At 41.0% G+C, this 15,731-nt stretch overlaps 1 protein-coding gene across 3 annotated transcripts in view; it reads left to right on the top strand.

The window, feature by feature from the left end:
• The window catches only part of TRAK2 (trafficking kinesin protein 2), a 67,918-nt gene that overhangs the window by 11,955 nt on the left and 40,232 nt on the right, over positions 1-15,731 (top strand). For all 3 annotated transcript variants that reach the window (XM_056111575.1, XM_056111574.1, XM_056111573.1), the window contains exon 2: positions 14,365-14,655. In XM_056111575.1, coding sequence (XP_055967550.1) covers positions 14,565-14,655 — 91 coding nt within the window. In that variant the 5' untranslated portion in view covers positions 14,365-14,564. The remainder of the gene's footprint in view (positions 1-14,364; positions 14,656-15,731) is intronic.

The following is a 15,731-nucleotide window of genomic DNA, read 5'->3' as shown; positions in this document are numbered from 1 at the left end:
TGATGATTAAGTCTTGGGGAGTGTATGTTGTATACTTGAGAGCAAGACCTCTGAAATTGATGAGATCCATGAGGAGAGGAAGGAGAGACCGGTGAGTGAATTCTGAAGAATGGGCGTTACTAGCTATATAAAGGCAGGCAGAAGAAGAGGCTTCCTTCATTTCCTCCACCACTTAGTCTAGACGGCGAGCTCTCCTGAAGTGCACAAAACCATGACTAGATCTCAAATAACTTTCATTATTTGGTTCCTGAAGTTCATTGGCAAATGAAATTCTTACATTCTGTGGCAGTTTTTCTTCAAAAGGTGGCCTTATCTTGAAGTTCTGGAGTCAGCTGTGGCTGCTGGCTTGAAAAACAATCTTAGGTCTAAAGTAGTTTCTCAGGCAGGGCTGGGTAGGCCCTAGGATATTTCAAGAGGGCCACAGGTGGAAAATCGTGTAAATGAGGGTCATGGCACAAGACTAGGGGCCACCCTATAGGAAAGGGTAGCCACAAGAGGGCAACAGGCCAAAGAGTCCCACAGTCAGTAAAATGTTTAGGAACTCTGGAGAAAGCAGCATGTAATTTGAATGTGTCTGCCTAGTAGAATTAGATTACTAGAGTAATCTAGTTATGTGTCTTAGTATATTTTAGAATAATTCTCGAATTCACGTGTATTTATAAATACATTTAATATTCATCTGAGCAATCACTCACACCATTTTCAGTTACATCCTGTTCCTGGTCATAAAAGATTGCATGCCCTGGGGCCACTGATTACTTTGTTGATCTGGCTGTGCCTCCTACACTTTTTCTTTTGACACCTTTTGAGTCAACAGGCTTTAAGCAATTGTAAATTTAAAATAACTGTTGGAGTTAGGGTGATTTTAAGCCTCCAAAAACAAGCTTACATTTTATAGAGGGATAAAGAATTGAGGGCACAAAAGCTGTTATACCATGAGCACTGCCAGGAATATCCTGAGTAGCCCCTGATCATTGCCAGGTGTGACCCAAAGAGAAAAGAAAAATCATGTTGGTCTGTACAGACTTGTCTTGCATGCAGCTGACCAAGGTTGAATCCCCAACACAGGATATGGGCCCCTAAGCAGTGCCAGGAGTAATCCCCTTAGCACAGAACCAGCAATGATCCCTAAGCACTTCTGGGTGTAACTCAAACATCCAAAGTAGGAAAACCCAAACGTGATGATTTTATTTACCCTCAAAAAGACAAATTCTGTCTGTAGCATCTCTTGTGAGCTGATATTTGAATATGTTTGTCACCCAAATGTCAGCTGAGTGTCAAGACAGACCTTTCAGAACTAAATAGTTGGATTGAGCCATCAGTTTTATATTTTGGGGAAACCAGAACCTCCCTGCAGTTCTGCAGATTACTGTCCTGCTGGCCTCTGAACTCCTGCCATCTGCCTGGGGCTTTCTCCTAGCCAGCTCTTTCCTTGTCTTCTCTGTCCACAGAAAGAAAAAAAAAAAAGAAAACACCACTTTCCTTCAACAGACCAGCACTGCCTTTTCTTTTCCTTTTTTTTTCTTCTTTTAAGAACTCTGTTATTTCATTTTAATTTTTAATTGTTTCCACCGTGATTTACAATGGGGCTGTAAGTCAGCTGGATTTAGGGCTGGAGCCAAAGTACAAGGGGTAGGGGAGTAGGTTGTTTGCCTTGCACGTGGCCAACCTGGGTTTGATTCCTCTGTACCTCTCAGGGAGCATGGCAAGCTACCAAGAGTATCCGACTTGCACGGCAAAGCCTGGCAAGCTCCCCGTGGGGTATTCAATGTGCCAAAAAACAGTAACAAGTCTCACAATGGAGATGTTACTGGTGCCTCCTGGAGCAAATCAATGAACAAAGGGAGGACAGTGCTACAGTGCTACAGTGATTTACAATACTGTAAATAGAGTTTGAGGTTTAGTGTCCCAACACCCACAGCTGAGGGAGGGGGGCCTAGGGGACCTGAGAGGGACTTGGACATGGTGAAAGGTCACTGCCTTTCTTGAGCTGGCAGGATTCGCCTTCCAAGTAGCTGTTCCACGTATTTCCTAATTGAACAGTTCCTTCTTGAAAGGAGCCCTGCTCTCCAATGGTGAGCTGACAAAATGTGTTCTTTATTAGATACTTTGATAATTCTTCTAGAAACTCGTTAGATACTTTGATAATTCTTCTAGAAACTCATTATTTTCTCCCTCAAGCTTTTGAATGTTCAGTTGTTCATTTTAGACCACTCTCCATTCTTTAGAAGTTGTAGAAAACCTTGCCTTGATAAGGTTTTCAGGTTTGTTTGGGTTTTGTCTTTTGTACGTTGATCGTTCCTAGCCCTGCTGGGGATTGCTGAGCAGTGACCAGCTGAGGTCCTGCACGCATAGCACGTGCTCTAGCCCTGTGATATCTCTGTGGCCCCTTCACAAGACTTTGTAGTGATAGAATTGAATACACTACATCTCCTTGTGTACACTACATTTCCTTGTGGAGCTTTTTTGCTGGATGGTACAAAGAAGATAATGCTGTCTTAAAAGGTCACAGAACTTTTTTTTTTTAATGCAGAATTTCAGATAGAGTTTAAATATCAAATTGCTCTTTCTCTAAAAGAAATAAAGGTGGGGCTGGAGCAATAGCACAGCGGGTAGGGCGTTTGCCTTGCACGCAGCCAACATGGTCGACACAGGTTCGATTCCCAGCATCCCAAATGGTCCCCCGTGCACTGCCAGGAGTGATTCCTGAGTGCATGAGCCAGGAGTAACCCCTGAGCATCGCCGGGTGTGACCCAAAAAGCAAATAAATAAATAAATAAATAAATAAATAAATAAATGAAATAAAGGTTATTTTGTGAGTGAACTGAGTCCATCCTTTTGAGCTGATTTTTGTACTGTTTTCTTGATCAGACTGCGTAGCAGTGTTATTTGATAATATTATTTGTTATCAAATAATAGCTTGCCTGTTTTTGATATTCTTAAGTCAGGCATCACCTTCATAGAAACAAACTTGGAAAAAAAATGGATGAAGGAGGAAGACATAAAACTGTAATCTATGCCGAGTAGTCAATACTATTTAAAGGATTCTTGTGTTTTTGATGACCCCTTTGATACTCATTGTCATTCTGGAGCATTACGCTAAGCTTAGAATTCCTTTCTAATAGATTTTGAAAAGATGAAATAGGTGCTCCTTATACAGATCTTTGGTGCATATTCTTAAAAGTTTGATGTTACTGTATTCTCTTGTTGTGTGCTGCAAAAATGTCCTGACATAGAGCTGAGGTCTGCAAATTGTGCCCAGTGGCCCAGATCCAGCCAGTTCAATAAGCTAAGCACAGTATTTTACATTTTTAATGGTTGAAAAAGAAAACAAAAATAATAGACAATAGAAGTCATGAGTGACTGCAAGGCAAAAAGATTGCTTGAGTTTTTATACCAAGTTTACTAACATTTGTTATGAATTCTTGAGTTTTAAATAGATTAATAATCTGTAAAGGGTTACATTAAAATGGTGTCATGTATTGATAATATGTTGACTTGGTAAACAAAATGGATAAATGAGTATGTTGCTTAATACCAATATTTTAGTTCCATGCCAATATTTTAGTTCCTTGGAAAAGATTAAAAGGTTGACACCATAAAAATAGCTTACATATAATTCTTGATATCTATCTACTGCTTCAGTAATTTTGAATAAACATTTCTTTATATTCATAATGTAGAAGAGAAAGAAATACTTTATATGTGCATATGTTGTGTGTTTTACAGAGAAAGAAAAAATGGGATGGAATTTTTTTTCTCAGGATGTAACTGATTTTCATCAGATGAGAAAGGGATTTAAAAGAAATGTGGCTTTTTAATGCACCATTTAAAAACTTTTCTCATCTTTGAATTTAAATACCTTCTTCCCTTCAAAGGTTTACAGCAGATTATCAGCAAACACCTGAAAATGTCAACTTTAAAGTTGAATCTCACTTGGTTCTGTTTTTTAGTTTGTCCTTAAGTTGAAATTATTTACATTTCTTTGAGAGCTTCAGCAAGAATATAATAACACCTTTCCTTTTAAGGATTAGTCAAGAACAGTGGCCACATAGTTTACATTGCAGAGATTGTTCTGCACACGCTGTCTTCAGAAATGTTTCCATGTCCAGGCACAGGTTCAGATTATCAGAACTGAAAAGATGAAGTAATAATTATATGTTAAGTCTGCCAGAAGAGCAGTAGGACTTCCTTTTCCCAAAAAAACAGTAGGCTTTTTTTTTTAAATTTCCTTTTATCCCTATACCTGGCTTTTAATTCTTCTCATTTTCAACTGCTCAAGGCAAATATTGTAATATAAGAATAATAAGAATTGTTATGTAAATGAATTTGTGAGTTCTCTTTCATTTTGCTTCTTGCTTTCTTCATTCAGCACTATTTTTAGCACTATTTATTCTATAAAAAGGTAAAGGCCCTCCCGTTGATCGTCGATTTGCTCGAGCGGGCCCAGTAACGTCTCCATTGGAGACTTTGTTGTTACTGTGTTTGGCATATCGAATACTCTCGGTAGCTTGCCGGGCTCTCCGAGAGGGGCGGAGGAATCGAACTCGGGTCGGCCATGTTGGCCGCTTGTAAGGCGAACGCCCTACCGCTGTGCTATCGCTTATGGTATGTGCCCACCACATTTTACCTCTCGGCTCACCAGGGAGCTGGCCTCACCTTAAGAACAACCACAGGTGATATAGGAGACCATGCCCTGCATGTTTTTATGCATGAAATGAGAATTCCTTAGGAATAGATACAGCCAGCAGCAGAATTGGTGGCCCTTGGGGTACTTTATGTACTTGTTTTAAGTAGCACTGCACTATAGCACTGTCTTCCCATTGTTCATCGATTTGCTTGAGCGGGCCCAGTAACGTCTCCATTGTGAGACCTGTTACTGTGTTTGGCATATCGAATACTTCACAGGGAGCTTGCCAGGCTTTGCCGTGCGGGCGAGATACTCTTGGTAGCTTGCCAGGCTCCCCGAGAGGGGCAGAGGAATTGAACCCGGGTGGGCCAGGCGGCCATCCGCGTACAAGGCAAATGCCCTACCTCTGATTTTAAGTACATAAAGTTTGTTTTTAAATGACTGCTCTAGTCTGCATTCCCACCATGAGATTCTTATTTGAGGGAAATTGTTATCTAAAGATTAGTTTACAGTTCACAGTGTCAAAGGATTACCTTAGGTGTGTAATTGTTAGAACTGCTGAATCCACTAGCTGTCAGTTCCACCCCACATTTGTTGGAAGCTGGGCCTGCAAATTTTGTACCAGGCAGCTTCACGTTATCACTTTACCACAGCCAGTGATGATACCATCAATGCTGTCATTTGTTATTTATGATCCTATATCATTATTGACTTTTTAATTATTTTTAACAAATAATACTGCATACTACATCCTATTTAAGTGTATAAATACTAATTGATTCACTTAACAACTCTAGAAGATAGATAGGTGTTGTTATTGTTCCATTTTAGTAATGTAGAAATTGAGGCACAGCTATCCAGCATGAGATTTCTCAGTTTTAATATTACTAGCTAGGAAATATAAAGAGCTAATGAAGCATCTGTGAAAGTCAGTGAGATAGTATAGTGCATGTAATTACATAACTCATTACAAACAGAAAAGAGCTATTGAAATTTTCTGAGTTTAACTTTATTATTTTGGCAGTGGTGGTAGGGCTATTATTTGGTCAGGGGTGGTGTTCATGTCCCTGTATCCATGGTGCTACTTCTGGCTCAAAGGCCCCTCCTTGCTATTCTCGGGGGTATGTAATGCTGTGGGCTAGAGTGATAGCACCGCAGGTAGGGCGTTTGCCTTGCACGCAGCCAACATGGCCGACCCGAGTTTGATTCCTCCGCCCCTCTCGGAGAGCCTGGCAAGCTACCGAGAGTATCTAGCCTGCACCGCAAAGCCTGGCAAGCTCCCCCTGACGTATTCGATATGCCAAACACAATAACAACAAAGTCTCACAATGGAGACGTTACTGAGCCCGCTCGAGAAAATTGATGAACAACTTGAGAACAGTGACAGTGACAGTGATGTAATGCTGGGGATTAGACCTGGGCACTCATGCAAAGCGTGAGTTCCGTTCCTTTGAGCCATCTCCCTGGGCCTACTTTAACTTTAGAATACCAAAATGTTTGTCATTGTTAGGCCAAGTGGGCATATTTAGTAACATTTTCTAAATTTGAAAATAAAATTTAAAAATTGTGATGACTAGCTTTATTAGATACTGTATTTATTGGATGCTGTACTTGATACACCAAATATGTAAATTTTCCAGAAGGGTAAGATTATTTATGTTCCACAAAATATTATCTTGTAACATTTTGTTATAAATCATGCTTTCTAACTTCTTTATTATATATCAAAGTATCATTAGAATTTTCTTGGACTTGGGGCTGGAATGATAGCACAGCGGGTAGGGTGTTTGCTTTGTACGCGGCCGACCCAGGTTCAATTCCCAGAATCCCATATGGTCCCCTGAGCACCGCCAGGAGTGATTCCTGAGTGCAGAGCCAGAAGGAACCCCTGTGCATCGCCGGGTGTGACCCAAAAAGCAAAAAGAAAAAAAAAAAGAATTTTCTTAGACTTGTACATCGATGAGAATCTGTCATCCTGTCAGTCATCGATTTACAATCGAGCGGGTGCCAGTAGCGCCTCCATTTGTCCCAGCCCTGAGATTTCAGCATCGAAGACTTTATGCTGTCTCTCCGAGGATGCTGCACGCCAGCTGGATGTCCTTGGGCATAATGGTGATGTGCTTGGCAGGGAATGCGCAGAGGTTGTTGCCCTTGAAGAGCCCCACCAGGTAGGCCTTGGATGCCTCCTGCAGCGCCATGACAGCCGAGCTCTGGGTCTTTCTTGAAGTCCTGCACTGTCTCGTGCACCAGCCACCGGAACGGCAGCTGGCGGATCTCTCCTAGCGCCACGGTGTCAGGCCAGTAGCGGTGCAGCTTCTTCACGCCGCCCATGGCTGGCGCGCTCTTCCCGCTCCTTGCAGGGTGCCTTCCTGCTCCTTGACTTGTGCATCCTTTGCTTAGTACGAGCCCTCTTGTTCTTCCCAACTGAGCTGGAGACTGCTTCAGGGTTAGGGAAATGAGACCCATTTTAGCTACTATTGTTGGCATATTTGGTACATCATTGGTGGCAAGCCAGGCTCTGCTGTGTGGGCTAGATACCCTTGGTAGCTAGCCAGGCTCTCTGGGGTGGAGATGGAAGCTTTGGGGGCAATTGCTAATCATCCCTGCAGGTGTTCCCAGTCCACCGAATGTAAGTTCCTGGTGACTGGCCTGCTGTAACAATTTGCATGCAGCCTGCGTCTCTGGGCAGCACCTGGGGCATCTGCGACCTCAGGTTGATTTCCTTGAGGTGAATGGAGTGTGCCCAGAGGTTGTTGAATAGCTGGCAGAGCAAGACCCCATCGCATAGGGTCTGTGCCACTCGAACATCTGTGCCGAGTCCCAAGTCACTTGGTGGTTGGCTGACAGCATCCTGCAGTGGACAAGTCATTGCACGGGCTACTGTCACTGTTTCATGCTCAATGGTGTTGTGACTCGGCCCAGCCGGGGGAGGTGGTAATGCTGAATATAGATGAGAATATATATGTAAGTTAGAATTAGAGTGACTTTTGCTAATGAATAGGTCTGACCTTCTTGAACCCCTCCCCCCCACCACAATGCCTCTTGCATTTGGAGTATTTGCTTAATTCTTATGAAGAATAAGGTATGGAACATGCTTAACTTTATATGTAACTGCTTTTCTGTAAACTTACTCATTGAATTTCACATGATTTCTTGCTGAGACCTTCAGTGTGATGGTTTTAGCTTAGTGATTTGAAAGCTCTGAGGAATCGTACTTATTAGCAACCTCCTATTCTCTTTAGGTAGTCACTAGTTGTTGTGGAAAGTGTAGAAATACTTACTATCCCTTTCTCTTCAGTAATTTAGACTGGATTTCAAGCACTGTAGTACTGTAGCACTGTCCTCCTGTTGTTCATCATTTTGCTCAAGCGGGCCCAATAACATCTCCATTGTGAGGCTTCTTGTTACTATGTTTGGCATATCGAATATGTCACGGGTATCTTGCCAGGCTTTGCCTGGATTTCAAGAAAGAATATAAATTTCTTATCTTTTTTATAAACAAGATATTAAAAATTTACTTTTTTTATTTTCAAACTTGATTTGAAACCAGTGCTTGAAACTAAGCACAGCCAACATTTAAAATTACATCATTGGTGGGAGAAGCATGCTAAAAGTAGTCTATAGACCAAACATGATTGCCACTCAATGCCTCTCTTGCAAAACAGTACCCAAAAAAAGAGAGAGAGAACAAGGGGGAATACCCTGCCACAGAGGCAGGGTGGGACGGGGGGGATGGGGGGTGGGGGGGATGCTGGGACCCGTGGTGGTGGATGATGGGCACTGGTGGAGGGATGGGTACTTGATCATTGTATAACTGAAACCCAAGCACAAAATTTGAAAGTCTATAACTGTACCTCATGGTGTTTCACTAATAAAAAAAGAAAAAAAGAAAATTACATCATTAATGTATAGAACAGAAATACCTGTCCTTACTTGGTGTATTTTCATATTATAAATCTTTTGAAACAAACTAACTTGTCACTAGAGCACTTCCTGGATAGGGACAAAAATATGTTCCAGATCAAGGAATTTAGCTGATCAGCAGTTACTTTCAGATGGTTACTTTCAACTCAGCCATTACTGTTCTTAATAGTATGTTTCTTTTATATCTGTATAGTTTGAGGTATTTCGTAAGTGTTACAAACCCCATTTTGTTCCTAAGAGCAGTACCAGTGATACATTGTTGGGCACAGAAATAGAGAGTGCAAATGGAAAGTCAAACCATTACACTTAACTATGATGAGACAGTAAGAATGACTGCAAAGAACTGTAATTTTCTAGTATAATTCTACTTTTATGTGATGTAAAAAATTTACCTGGGCAGTGATAATCCACCAAAAGTGAAGAAACATGAAGGGTTCTGATAGAGGTCCATTGTTTAAGTGAATGCCTGTTTAATCAAAAGTTAGCTTAGGTTAGAGTTAGGAGTGTCACCTAAAGGCATCTTGAAAATACTGCCTTGGAAATTTATCAAAAACCACAGATAGTGCAGGGTTCTAGGTCTTCCCTATCTGCAGGGGAGGCTCTGATGTGGATTCCTTAACAAATGTTTCCTCCCTTCTGTTCATAGCGATTATGGTGGGTAGGGGTTGCCTGCCTTAGCAAATGTTTACCGGGGCCGAGATCTCCAAGTCTACTCGATGGGGCCGAGCATCCTCCACCCAGATCCTCCAAATTCCAGTAGGCAGGGGTCACACCCACCAACTGGCCCCCTGGCACCGTGTAATCCCATCAGCGGCCAAGACTCAGACTATAAAAACCAGCTCCCGGAACCGAATGCGGCCACGCGACATCTTATTATGGCATCTCATTATTTCATTCCTACTTTGGACAAACTGGCAGGCTACCGAATGTACCTGCCCACATGGCAGAGTCTGGCAAACTCCCCGTGGCATACCCAATATGCCAAATACCAGTAACAATGATGGGTCTCATTCTCCTAAAGAGCCTTGAATATAATCTCAGGGCTAGGATGAAGGAGATGTCACTGGGACCTGCTCGAGGCAATTGACGAATAACAGGATGATTTGTGATTGTGATTTGTATAAAAATAAAACAAGGCAGCTTGGGAAGAAAAAACAAACATTAATTTGCAAGAACCACAAACCCCATAAACCTAAAAGTCACCAATGGTGTTCAAACATTGGACAGCCACTTTGGAATCCAGCCTATTTGTAAGTAGAGCTGTGACCATGTATTTCATATTCTGAACACTGTACTGATCTTTACATTGAATATTATTTTAAAAGAGGGATACGTATTTACTGGGCATGGATCCTATTCCTCATGATAAAATCCGGTTCGTTTATCATTGCTCGGAGAGTTGGGAGAGTTGGGCTGGATTTAGCCACTGTTGGCATCTACCAGGATTCAGCATTGCAGCGAGGCTTTTTGTTGGTGTGTGGTCTCTGCCTCTGTGAGGGTCTGCTGCCCATTATCCAGGTTAGAGTTTGATTGTGACACACCCCCACCCCACCCCACTTTTTTACGGCTCTTACCCTGCAAACTGTTATATACTTTTTTAACGGTTCACTTTTTGGCTTTAAATAATTTTTTAAAAGTTTATCTTTGGTACAGCCATTAAAATGAGTCTCTGGGCCATAGTGGTAGCGTAAGTGGAAGCAGATGCTAAGTTTGATCCCTGGCACCTCCTGGCATCTCCTGGAGGTGGCCCGTATTAAAGTTTTGTTGCATTGTTTTGTTTTTGTCGAAACTGTTAACTGGCTAGGAAATTTATAGTGGGTAGCATGCACCCTGCCAGGTCAGTGCCTGGCAGCCTGGTGGTGGGAATCCCCAGCAGTTCCGGAGCTAAGCTACACTGCATCCTCCGACCCTTGGATTAAACTAGTGTTCCAGTTGGGGCCTCCTGCGTGATTTGAGAAGGATGTAGAATATGAAAATGTGTGTCATTGTTAGGCCAAATGAGCAAGGGAAATACATCTAGGAACCTGTTATAAGAATTTGAAAATAAGATCTGTTTTATTTACCCTCTTCCACTCAGATCTATTTAATGCAGGAACTGGTGCATTTAAAATTACACTTTTAAAAGTGTAGACTTTTAAAGATAAAATAAAAGCATACCATTGATCTGGAATGGAGATGTCAGCGTAAAAGAGCTGCTGACTTTTCCTGTGGGTCTGTGGCCAACATGTATTTTAAATTAATCTCTGAAGTATGATTTGACCAATTAAAAATTAAAATACATTTTGAATTTAAAAGTTTCATTTAAACATATATATTTCCTATTATTCTGGACTGTGCATTCATCTTGAAGGGTGTATTTCCCGGTTTATTTCAGCTTTTTTTTTATATGGATTGTTTTGGTCAGAGTATCCTGTTTTAAGGAAGTAGCAAGATTTTTTTTTTAAGACACAGCTCCTATATTTAGGCACTGGTCGATCATTTTGTTTCCATGGCTAGACTAAACTAAGTTGTTTACCATGTTGTTTTTTGCCAGCAGTATTTATATCATTGTCATGTTTTGGTGACTCTTTTTTAAGTCTCATTAAAATAAGTCGCTGTATTCTTTTACTTTTTCTCTCCTCAGTGTGCATGAATAACAAGGGCTAAGTTCTTGTTCAATGATGCAAGCCTGGTCCACTGTTTTATAAAGAAAGGCATGACAGTTGTTCCTAAAAGGATTGAGCAAATACCTAGTATTAAAAATACATGTGTTCAAGGAAATGTTAAGAATACGTTTGTACAAACTAAGAAAAGGCACTGGAAATATGGTGTTTGTACTTGCTATTTGTTTCTAGTACTTTAGGACTCTGAAAGCTATAAGTGTATACATGTATCAGGAATAAGGGGGGAATGACTAATGGTACAGAACTCACTTATCAGAGGTAAGAAAGAAAATGTGACTTTATTAGAGAGACTTCATTAAACAGTGAAAAGCTGGTTTTACAGTGTGTCCCACTTTGTGTAAGGTACAATAGCAATAGTAATGTTAACATAGTACAGTTTCATGGTCATAGAAATATGAATATCAACAGTGTTTTCTATATTCTAAGGTTTCCTCTAACTGCTGTATATGTATTAGTTCATGTAGTTCCCTCCTACTACTATGATGTAGGTGCTATTATTATCATCTCACTAAACCCCATAGAAACACCATAAAATGAACCCTGCTATTATTTCCATTTTACAGATGATCCTTCCCAGGCACCACATGTTTTCATAAGTATCCCCAGGGGTAGCCCTAAGTTTTCAGGGACCTTGGGATGTGTACCCCAAACAAATTCAGACTTACAGACTGTGAACTCAGTAAGTCTTACAGACTGAGTTCACAGTCTGTAAGTCCAGATCCTTAAGCTATTTTATTTAAAAGACCTTGATAAATATGACATGAAGACTAGGTAGCAGATAGCTTGGGTTACCCACCCAGGGGGTCATCATTTCCCCACTTCTTGGCTGGCAAAGAGTTTCTAGTTGAGATTTGATTCACACACCTAATGATACTGTACTTGATGGGAAGTTGTATTCTTTCCCAATACCTCTTCTGAATTTTGCACTGGTAAGGTTATAGGAAAATCTTTGTTTCATCCAACTTTTGTTCCACTCCCCTTGCAATATTTGACTTAGGAATGACAATTCAGACAGTAAACTATATGTGGGCAAGAATTCCACTGCATATAGTAAACTGGTCTTAGACATGAAAATGAATTTGGGGCCAGAGCAGTAATACAATAGTAGGGCACTTGCCTTAAACAATTTCCTTTGGACATTTTGGTGTTTGTTTTAAATAATACTGCATGGGTGCATGGGGGGGGGGGGGGAAGATAGTCAGTTGGTGCATATGCATGGAGTGTGTGAGGCATTTAGTTCAGTACCCACTGCCTGTACCTCCCTCCCTTGCACTGCCGGGTCTAGCTCGCATGGCCCTGAGCCATCAGGCCCACATTGCTGGGCTCACTCAGAAGTGGCCCGGGTTTACAAAGAAATATTCTGAGCTCCCAGTGCAAATCTGCTGGCATACTTTGAGGATGTATTTATGACATAAATTTACTTTTTAATCATCAGATTAATTACTACTAATTTATAGTATGTGACATTTAAAAGTTTGTCATATAGCCTTTCTGAATGTTTGCAATACTATTTTTTCTTTTGGTTTTGGGGCCACACCCAGTAGTGTTCAAGGGGTACTCCTGCTTCTTTTTTTTTTTTAATTTTTATTAGTGAAACACCATGAGGTACAGTTGTAGACTTACAAATTTTTGTGCTTGGGTTTCAGTTATACAATGATCGAGTACCCATCCCTCCACCAGTGCCCATCCTCCACCACCACGGGTCCCAGAATCCCTCCCACCCCCCATTTCCCCCATCCCACCCTGCCTCTGTGGCAGGGCATTCCTTTTTGCTCTCTCCTTTTGATTTGCAAAAGAGGCATTGAGTGACAGTCATGTTTCATCTATAGTCTACTTTGAGCATGCTTCTCCCATCCTGGGAGGATCCTCCCAGGACCCTTTATTTGGGGGTACTCTTGCTTCTACATTCAGGAATTAACTCCTATGGTGCTGGGGGGGGGGGGCGGGGGGCAGTCAGCCAAGGCAAATGCCTAACCCACTGTACTTTTGCTCCAAAAGTACAAACTTTCAAACTTCCAAAAGTTTGAAACATTTGGTACTTCTATCAGCAGTGTAGGAGTACCCCATTCTCTATATCCTCTTCAAAAAATGCGTGTAAAATTAATGTTTACTAAGCAGGTGGTGAAAATGTTTTCTTCCCTCACCCCCCCCCACTTTTTTTTTTTTTTTAAGAATTGTGAGGTAGAGCATTTTTATATCAGTGCTTCTCAACTGGGAGCAATTTTGCCCACTCGTGTCCACAGGATATTTAGTAGTATCTGGAGGCATAATGGTTGTTTCAACTAGAAGAAGACCTGGGGAAATATTTCTATTTGTGGAAAAGGTTTCTGTTGGTGTACTGCTAAGTAACTGTGGTACATTCAATAGTATTAGTTGGCCCCCAACTGTCTGTAACATCAGGACTGAGAAGTACTGTTTTATATTATTTCTTTTCCTTTGTTGACTTACTGGGAATAATTGTCGAATTTTTGGCTGCTTAGGATTAGGACATAATCTTTTTTTTTCAAGTGATATTTTGTTTTTTCATATGTAATATTAAAAAGCCTTTCAACATTATACTTCTGTTTTTCTTCCCAGCCTTTATACTTTTTATACTTTGTTGAAATTCTGTTTACATCTGTACATGGAGAAATATTTATCCTATAGTATATTATTACTTTACTTTTAACAGTTGCCTTTAAATTCTTAACAGTTTTGCTGAATTATAATTAAGATACATACATTGCACATTTTTGTTATTTTGACTCATGTTTATGCTTGTGAAACCAGCAGCACAGTCAAAATAATGAACATATTTGTCAACCTCCAAGGGTTTCTCCTGCCTTTTTGGTAATCCCTCCCAACGCCAGGCAGCTACAGATCTGCTTTCAGTCACTTTAGTTTACATGTTTTAGAATATTATATAAGGGGAATCATGAATTATGATTCTTCCACCCCCTCCCCCCTCCCCCCGCTTCAGTCTGACTTCCTTCATCCAAACATGATTGAGATTGAGATTTTCAGTGTTGTGTGTAGGTAAAGTAGGAAAAAATTCTTTCACATAATTAGGAAAACATTCTTTCGGGTAGTTAGACTGCTTTGCTAAGGACTGTGCTGAATTCTAAATTCACTTGATGTGTTCTTTTTTTTTTTTTTTTTTTTTTTTAGGGTATGACTGTCCAAGGTTTGATCATCACATGAGAGTACTTGTTGGCTGCAAATGTCATTTGACTCATCAGGAAAAATCTGGTTAAAAGAAAATACCCATATAACCAGGTCCATTTCCTTATTGAATGGCTTGATGGATTTCCTTGACTCTGATTCATACCAAAGCTGTCCTTCTCAGCCAAAGCAAGAAAGGATCCTGCATGAGTCAGTCCCAGAATGCCATTTTTACCTCACCAACAGGTGAAGAAAACCTCATGAATATCAATCACAGAGACTCAGAGAGCATCACTGGTGAGTCTAAATAAATTTTCTGTTTCTGTTGCTGACAAGATAAAATGCAAATGTCCAAGTCTGATGTATAAGACATGCCTTGATAAGCCCTTGCCCTCCTTTTCCAGCTCAGTTTCCTCATATACATGCCGAATACATTTCTCTTATCACATTATCAAAATCAGCCAATTTCGTGTTGTTGCCTGACTTTGCCTAACTCCCCTATACTTTGTGATTTCCTGATGAGCAGGAGCTGCATCTGACTCTTCCTCTTCACACCAAGCAGGGTCAGAGTTGCTTGTGTTGCACACCCCAAGAGCCTCAATGGAAACCTGCCACATAGAGACTCTTGGGATAATACAGGGTATCAAGCACAGGTACAGCTTAATCAAAACTCAGCACTCAAAAGGTTTTTTTCTAAACTTTGGTCCTGATAACCATTTGGTCCACAAAATTTGACGTATGCAGTATTTCTAGAGTTATCTCACTTAGGGTGAATATTTAGTTTGGTGAAGATGTGTTAATGCCTTTATGAGTGTTAGAGGAGTTTATGAAGTGATAGTGGAGGAGTTAAGGCGCATGTATTGCATGTGGCTGACCGTGGTTTGTTCCCCAGCACTCTTGGTCCCCTGAACATTTCTAGGTATAGCCCTGGAGGCCCTTAGGAACTGCCAATTTAACCCAGATAATCCCTAGCAATGCAGTGCATACTCAAGCCCTTACATGTGTTAAATAATTGATCCTCAGGTGGGCCCCTAGGCCTCCTGAGTACTGCTTGGGAGGCTCAAACTTGAAATTATGGGCTGTGGCTACAAAACCAATTAGGGATCCTAAATATTGTAAAGGGGCTAGAGCCATAGCACAGAGGTAGGGTGTTTGCCTTGCATGCAGCCGACCTGGGTTTGATTCCTTCGCCCCTCTCGGAAAGCCTGGCAAGCTACTCATGACATATTTGATATGCCAAGCACAGTAACAACAAGTCTCACAATGGAGACTGGTGCCCACTTGAGCAAATCAATGAACAACAGAGGACAGTGCTACAGTGCTACATATCTTAAAATATGCCAACCATATAGTAAGCGCATGGTGCTGCTTTT

This window comes from Sorex fumeus, unplaced genomic scaffold, assembly GCF_029834395.1.
Source record: "Sorex fumeus unplaced genomic scaffold, SorFum_2.1 ptg000014l, whole genome shotgun sequence".
NCBI classification, from domain to species: Eukaryota; Metazoa; Chordata; class Mammalia; order Eulipotyphla; family Soricidae; genus Sorex; species Sorex fumeus.
The sequence above is the reverse complement of the archived record's forward strand: the minus strand, read 5'-3'. Positions and strand labels throughout refer to the sequence as shown.